Source organism: Moschus berezovskii, chromosome 13 (genome assembly GCF_049115385.1).
Source record: "Moschus berezovskii isolate FMDL1 chromosome 13, NW_MosBer_1.0, whole genome shotgun sequence".
NCBI classification, from domain to species: domain Eukaryota; kingdom Metazoa; phylum Chordata; class Mammalia; order Artiodactyla; family Moschidae; genus Moschus; species Moschus berezovskii.
Genome location: NC_142472.1, coordinates 40,682,139 through 40,690,480, shown reverse-complemented (window position 1 = coordinate 40,690,480; position 8,342 = coordinate 40,682,139). Strand labels below are relative to the sequence as shown.

The following is an 8,342-nucleotide window of genomic DNA, read 5'->3' as shown; positions in this document are numbered from 1 at the left end:
CATCAGATAAAATCATTTAATTTATATTTACTAATTTAAATGCTTACATTATTAGTTTACTTCTTATCCTGTTATTAGCTGGAGCAAGTAATATTAAAACCAAAACATTAGGTTAATATTTTCTAATTAGTTCTTCAACTGGCCATATAAATTATAAAAGTTTTATGAAAAAGAAACAGCCACTACTCGAAAAGTAGAAAAAAATCTCTGTATTCTGCTTACCTACACCATATAATACATTTAATAATTCATACAGAAAACTAGTCTATGTTATTACTCATACTCTAATCATTTTATTTACATATCAGGAGTAAAGTCAGAAATACATGCTCAAATATTCTTAAGTGGTGCATTTTTTCCATAGTCCCCTGTTATGATCACTAATGCTTTTAATCTTCTGCATGCACAATAAAGATGTTATGTTATGCAAGAAAATGCAAACAATGACAAGCACTATCTAGAAAATCATGAAAATGAGCCTAATAAAATGACTAGTTATTACCACAGGATCTTCTTTTATTCTTATATTCCAAATAAGGATTTTCTACCCTTATCCATCATAGGTAATGGTTACATAACCTGCCTTTTTTTTTGAACATTTAAGTTGTTTCAGTTTTGTGTTTGATTATAGAAATCACTGTAAAAAAATCACTTCATGCCTTTGATCTTCTACTCAGGCTTCAAAAATCAAAGAATTTTCGCGCCAAAGGCTAAGTGGGCATCAAGCTCCTTATTTATTAAATAAGAAATCTGAGAAATTGAGAGACCTATCTAAGTTACTTATTAGCAATGATATTACCAGAAGCTAACTCTTCTGACATATTTTGCCCTTTACTTTCCATCTCAACTTTTAGAAGAATCTAGGACTTGTTTTGATCAGACTATAAGCTTTTCAAATGATAATTTTGTCTTAAATTAGCTATTTATTCTTTATATTTTCACATCAGATTACCTTATTTAAATTATTTCATGAAGAAGAAATGAAAGAAATATTAAATATTAAGAATGCATTGAAAATTATGAAAGAGTAGGTTACTACTTTTTAGTTTTTTATTGTTGGAGCAAGCAACTTTGTGGGAAATGTCAGGATATAAAGACATCTTTTACATAGGAAATGATGTGAACCATATGGTTTATTCACCATCAACTGAATTACAAACCATGGCAGTTCCTACACTTTTAGGAGATGCTTATGTGGTCCTTCCATTAAAATTCCACTAATGTGACATTTGTGAAAAGGTTTATGTTTGGACATACTTTCCCCACCATGTGAGAAGCCACAGACAGCAAAGGCATTGATTAAAAGTGTTTATATATAAATTGAAAGCTATCAGTTCTAAAATATTTCTCATTTCATGTGTCAGAGTTTTTTGGTCTTTTAGGGAAGTCTTGTCTATTTCCATGTTTACAAGACTCTGGCTGTTAACACTGTTAAATTTTACTCATCAGACAGGAAGAAGGATCTTAGCAATCATTGTTAGGAAAAGAAACATTAAGAAAGTTAAAAAAAAAAAGTTCCACATTTAATCTGTTAAACAATGGCAAATTTCTTATGAATCACTGATACTGTAATTGAACTGGAGACATTTTTAGAGCAAGCTTGCTTTGGCTTTTTCACCCTCCGATTTGGAATCTGCTCACAGTACTGCCAGCTTAACCAAAAAGGATTAACTCTCATATCCAACTGAGAACACAGATAATTCTCAGTAATTGGTAAAAAATGAAGATGAATGGGGCTGAGAGATAAGGAGCAATTAGCTCATCAGCAGTTACAGCTGTGCACTCAATCCGGATCCATCTCTTGAGTCTCGGCCCCTTTTAAAGAACCTACACAGAAAAAGCACAGGACACCCCCTCCCCGAAAAATTGCTATACCTGCCCATCATTTCTCTAGTCTTCCATTTTATTTCCTTCCTATACAAAGACACCTGTCACAGCATGCTATGTAAATTACTACCTCTCTCAGGACCTATGTCTAAAGCCAATCTTCTTTTTAAACTTTTTTTTTATAACAGAAACCAAATGACTACTGTAGACACTCTTAAATTCCCTGTCAATCGTTTCATTATAGCAGCATCATCTGTTTGAAAATATAAGCAATTCCCTCATCTAATTATAGGAAGGATTTGAGGTTCATTAACATTGCCAAAGCAGAGAATCCAACGCGCAACTTCAGAGCTCTGCTTGGTGGCCTGTGCTCTGTTTCCTTTTATTTGCTTTCTCAAGGTCTCCAAGACTTTTTCCTGAAATCACAATATTAATTTTTCCTTCCAAACAGACACGTGAGATAGAAGAAAGGAAATGACTACAATGTAAAATATTTTATTTCTTTAAGACTAGCAAAAAAAGTTTAGGGGATGGTCAGATGGGCAAGATAATTTTATTATCTATCTGTCCGGCTTTTTTTTTTTCGTCATTGTTTTGTTTGTCGGTTGGTGGACAGAGGTAAGAAGTAATGAATACAATACCAAACTCAAATTCTTGTTTTTACTTGAAACTCCTATATCCTTTTAACTATTGCGAAATTTGGAAAATGCAAACAAATCTTACATTTCAGGCATATGAAATGTGTTCAGTTTGTGGATCACTGCATTGGGGTATTCTTGTCTACTTTCCATGGTGTTCAGAGAAGAAACTCTGAAGTCTTAAGATTACTTCACTTCCTCAAAGAAATAACAGCAGTTTGGGGTTATGACTATAGTTTAAACAATAAGATTTTCTTGGGACATCTGTTTTGAGATCACATTTTGAATAGATATGAACTCATTTCCTACAAAGCAAGCAATCTACTATTGTTGATAGCTGTTTACCAGTTCTATGAGTCAGATATTAGCTGGTGGCAAAGGTCCCTCTTAAATCCTCCTGTATTCTTTAAACTGTGTACATAGTGTTTTCCTTAAATAAAATGTTAAGAGAAGTAAAAATGCAGTCTTTTCCTGTCTCTTGGTAAATTATAGTCCACAAACGCTTGTACTTGGAAATAATATTTAACGTATTTATATTTAAAAGAGTCGTTTCCTTTGTTGTCATTAGTTAAGGGAGTAAGATATTAGGTTTAGCAAGTATGTAAATAACAGAGAAACTATTAAGAGATGCTTACTATGTCAATATTTATATAGCATTTAAAAACTAGAAGTTAAATTAAGTTTCCTTTATTTAGATTAAATCGATTGTGATTAATTTAGTATCCTCAAAAATGTGCATCATGCCAAAAAAAAAAAGATAAGTAGATAAAACACAGCTACAGAGACTATGAAATTGACCTTGGGTTCACCGGTTTTAAATTCTGCCTTTCCAATATCCCAGTCCCAATTTCCAAGCAGCATTTTTTAAGATGGTTATGTAGATCAGTCCTTAAAGCAAAAAAATAGCAATTTATCTGGTCTGTATGTTGTGGATAGTGTTGCCACTAAAAAGAATCCAGGACATTTTTCCTTCTTATCTGCAATGTAGCTTATATCAGCCAACCTGTCACAAGATAGTACTTGATATAAACAAGAGATTGCAAAGACATCTCAGTAATCAATATCAGGATGGCTACAGTATGGAAACCCCAACCAGTGCATATCATTTGTCTCAGCATCTATTTCTATGGTCAAATGAAGCATTAATTCAAATCATAAATCTATGGTGATTTAAATCTGGGAATGAGCACCTGCCTGCTTTAATGATTTATTTTGTACATTTCAGTAAGCAGGAGATTTGTCCATATGAACTGACAGGTCACCTTCAGATGCCAGGAGCAGACTGTTTATCACCATGCAGACTAGCATCTCATCTTAGCAAGTAAATATTAAACTAAAAGAATCCAATTGATTGTGGATGAGGGAGAATGGCGACACGGCCATATATTTTGCTCAGCCTGCCAATGCCTTACTCGGGTCTATCCTAAAGTCCTCACTTCTTCCTAAAGTGATCATTCTGTTGGAAAGATGTGAGCTCAAGGTTACCAAGTAAAATTGGGATGTAAAATAATTATTTGTCAGTGTCACAGGTTTCTTCAAACACCTTTTTTTTCTGGCTAATTTTTGCAATTCATATTAAGGACTAGAGACACTCATCTATAATAAAAACCCCTCACCTCACCAAGCCAAATAAAACCAAACCAAGCAAAAGAAAAAAAATCAATTTTCTATGGCCACAAGGATTTTGTTTACAACCAAGAGGGGCCAAAACAGAGTGTTTCTACATACAGAGTCCTAAAATGTTTAACAGAACTTGTAAGTCAGATGAGTGCAATGGACAAAGAGAATCTGAATTGACTTCAGAAATGCCACTAGATTTGGGCAGGGCTGAGAGTAACAATACATCATTTAAGTAGCACCTCTCTGAGGGGTTTTGCTACTTCAAAGCGCTGATAGATTCATGAGCGCAAGTACATTTGTATCCTGAAATATAAAGCTTCTGAAATTCTTGGGATTCCTCCTGGAATTCATAGGCTTCAATACCACTTCCTAAGCACCTCCTGCTAACTGATGTTCCTGGGGATCCACCATATCCTGTTATGACTGTCTTACTTAACCACGTCACCCATTAGACTGCATGCCCCATGAGTGTTGAGACTATTAGTATTATTTTTGAGTTCCTAGAATAAGCTGAAATCAAACACACAACAAAATCCAAATGATGTCACAGATGTCCCCAAATTTCCTCACAGGCATGAAGCTTCAAAAATAATACCTAGCAGAGAGCATAGGAAAACAGGAGGAAACAGTTGATGGCTTAAAAAGAGGAAGAAGGTGGTTTTCAGGAGGGTAAGCTGGAAGAAATAACAATAGCAAAAACAATACCCACACAACCAACCTTACACATGACCAAAAGTGTGGTAAACAGACACTGTAATGAATAAAATGATAAACACTTGACAAATATGGTTTCCTTTAATTCTGATGATATAGATACTATTCTTTTTGCCATTTTTCAGATGTGGAATGTAAGGCTCAAAAAGTTCACATAACTTTCCAAAGTCACATAGCAGTTAAAAAGTGTTTAATGAGATACAACATTTTACTAACATCTACTTAGTAGTTATTAGAAACTTACCAAGAGGCAGGCACTGTCCTCAGGAGCAGAGAAAACTGCAGCCCGTTTTAAAGCAACTACTATGATCAATGCAAACTCAACTCCACCCCCCCACCATTGCCCTGCACCTTCTCCCGCTCTACCCACTCCCTGCTCCAAACTCTGTTTCCCTGATCTCCAAGTAAAGAAGAAGGGAGCAAGGGGTATGCTCCAGAAGGATAAAAAATCAAAAATTCTTAGAGGATAGTGGTATGTGAGCATAGAAGAAAAATGACAATGATAACATTTTGCCCCAAAACAGCTATAGATATATAACACACATGATCTATGTGCCTTAGGGACTAATGGTAGCACTGATGTTAACACAGTCTCAAAATATTAAGACTCTCTAGGAAAATTCAAATAAAGACCCACTTCTGGTTCAAACTGGATGATGTGTGTCAAAACTAAAAAGCAATATAAACTAGCAAGCAAATATTTCTTCCAACTAAAACACAAATTTAAACTGTTTCTTGTTTAAGCCATTATGATAGTCTAGGTATCCAAATATTTATGGTAGGCACAAGGTGATTAGAAAACAAATGTTATTTCATAATATCAAATGTTAAGAGTATATCAATGCCTAATTATGTTCTCTTTATCTTATACCTATTGGTTTCTCCAAAGCCAGTTTCTGCTTGGCTGCTTAGGAAATTTGACAGAGTTATAAAGTTTCAATATATTTTGTTCAAGTGTTATTACACTGGCTAACTTAAAGATCCCTCCTCACAACACCAACTACCAACAATAAACCACACTGAAGTCTTAACCCTCCTAAAATTTTGAAAACAATCCAAATTATGTTTTGGAATTATAAGTATGGTTTAAAATGGCTAATTACTTGTTTTTAAAAGTGTCCAATTTTTCTCTATTTTATCTGTCAAAGTAAAAGACCATTATGTTAAAACTGTGTGCAATCAATAGTTTTAAAAAGATAATTACAATTCTTTCATTTTACTTCAATAGTTTTTAACTTTTAAAAGTTTAAATTGAAGTTTGTAAACTATAACCTAAACAATCCACTGCCCTCTGTCTTCTTAATAGAAACACCACATATGTGAACACTGATGTTTCCTTTAGTTCAATTTTTGTGCCATTCTTTGGCTTTCTTACACATCTTTCCATCCTTCTAAGAATTGCTACAACCTTCTTTATCATGCTCTCAAATCAAAGACATTAACACTGCTGCTTTTCTTTCTCTTGCCTAGTTCTGATGAAAAAGTTCTCTTTTTCCTCTTTTAAACATACCACTTTGGCATCACTAAAGCCATGGTATTTTGTGTGTGTGTTTTAAAATGACTTCTTACTATGTTACTCATATCTAGCACATGATCTCATGGACTGTTGTGAAAATGATTATCACTCAAGTCCACAGCATTCCTTCTTACACCTGTACATATACGTCAAGAAACTGAAAGCAAGCAGATACTGATTATTTAAAGAGATAACCTGTTAAAATGTAGCATAGAAAAAATCTAATTGAACTGCCAAACTTATTGCCTCCCTCATGAAAATATATGCTGGATATAGTCTCTTGTATACATTTTGTAGCATCCAAATTTCTCCTGTTACATTATATTTTGAGCATGATTTCTATATTTTAAAGAAAAATAATTTGGTGAGGATAAAATGTTGTATCTCAAAAACAGAGATACAAAAGATATCATCAATAAAAATGTAGCCCTTACTTGAAGTTGCTGACAAAATGAATTACCCAAAAGAATTCTGCAAAGATAAACTTGTTCTTTTTATTTTAAAGTGACTATTAATCTTACTTTTCTCCACAACACAAGAACAAAAAAGATCAAATTAAGAAATGAAGGGCATAGTTTAAATAAGAGAAATTGATAATGGTTGTATACAGAAAGAATTAATTATCAGCATAATTTTTACTCTTGGCAGCCAGCACATGAGAAGGTAAAGTTTATGTTTTGCTGCTAAGGCACATTTCTTCTTTGGTAAACAATGAATTAAAAGTTAGCAGTGTGTGGTTTTGTTTGTAAATGTTCTTCTGTCACCTTGTGTATAATCAATTATTTCAAAATTCTAACTAATAAAGCTTATTTGTATTATGAAATATGTTAACTAAAATCTTATAATAGGAGTTGCAGACTAAAGTTAATTCTGACATTTAAAAATCATGTTGTCAATTATTTATTTAGAATACATGTTGTTAGGCTAATTGGTTTCTTCAAAAGGTACACTATCTTCAAAGCTAAAAGAAACAACTTCTTGAATGGGTAGCCAATAGCTGGGTTCTGTAAAAGAAAGTCATTTAGTAACAAAATGATTACAGTAAGTTTCACTGAACAGAAAACTTACCAACACTTGAATTCATGTCCCCATTTTCAGAATCTGCTCCATGTTGGTTATTACTGGCGTGATAGTTGCTCATAGCTTCTAATTTGATTTTTTTCACCTTCATTGCTTCGGCGATAGCTGCATTGGTAGCAGCGGCAGCTGCTGCAGCTGCTGCTGTCAAACCTTTAAAGAATAAATTAAAAATGAGGTAATGCAAATTCTGATTTTTCACATAAGAGTTCATGTACTTTATACAACACATATACAAACATATTGGAGTATCTGATTCCTTTATGCAACACTCTCATATCATATATTCATTCCCAATGAACCAATGAAAGAACATTGATAGAATGGACAGAATGCTCTCCAAACTCCCACATCAGTATTAGCAGAAGCATAATTCGTACGTAGAAGTATAATGGTAGAAATAAGGCCAGAATTCTCTCTCCAACAACTCCATCTGAATATGTCATTCCCTGCCTGCTTCCAATGCTGTCCAGCTGCCTAATGAGGGCAAAAACATAACCTGCTTAATTTAATTCACCAAGCTTTTCACTGGACCTGGAAACGTAGCTAATCACCCTAAATCTCCCTGTTCTCATGCCTCACTCCCCTTGTGTTGAACTTGGGGACACTGGTTTGATCCCTAATCAAGGAACTAAGATCCCAAATACTATGGAGCACCTCAGCCCGTGTGCCACAACTACTGAGCCTGCACACTCTGGAGCCAGCACTTGGAAGCTACTGTGCCTGCTCACCACAATGAAAGAGCCCATGTGCCACAAGACCTGAGGAAGCCAAATAAATAAATAACTTCTTTTTTTAAAGGAGTGATCATGAAATTAGAAATAACAGTGAGACCAATATAGAAGAGCAGAAAGAGAAGTGTCAGCTTTAGGTACAGGCTCCAGGCATCCAGCAGAGCTTTCAGGGCAGAGGAGCGGTCTGTTTTCCTTAGATGTGTGAACTGCTAAGTC

The 8,342-nt window shown here is 34.3% G+C and overlaps 1 protein-coding gene across 2 annotated transcripts in view; it reads right to left on the bottom strand.

Moving 5' to 3' along the window:
• DACH1 (dachshund family transcription factor 1) overlaps positions 1 to 8,342 on the bottom strand; it is a 477,975-nt gene that overhangs the window by 212,186 nt on the left and 257,447 nt on the right. For both annotated transcript variants that reach the window (XM_055426443.2, XM_088842679.1), the window contains exon 3: positions 7,384 to 7,545. In XM_055426443.2, the coding sequence (XP_055282418.2) occupies positions 7,384 to 7,545 (162 nt within the window). The remainder of the gene's footprint in view (positions 1 to 7,383; positions 7,546 to 8,342) is intronic.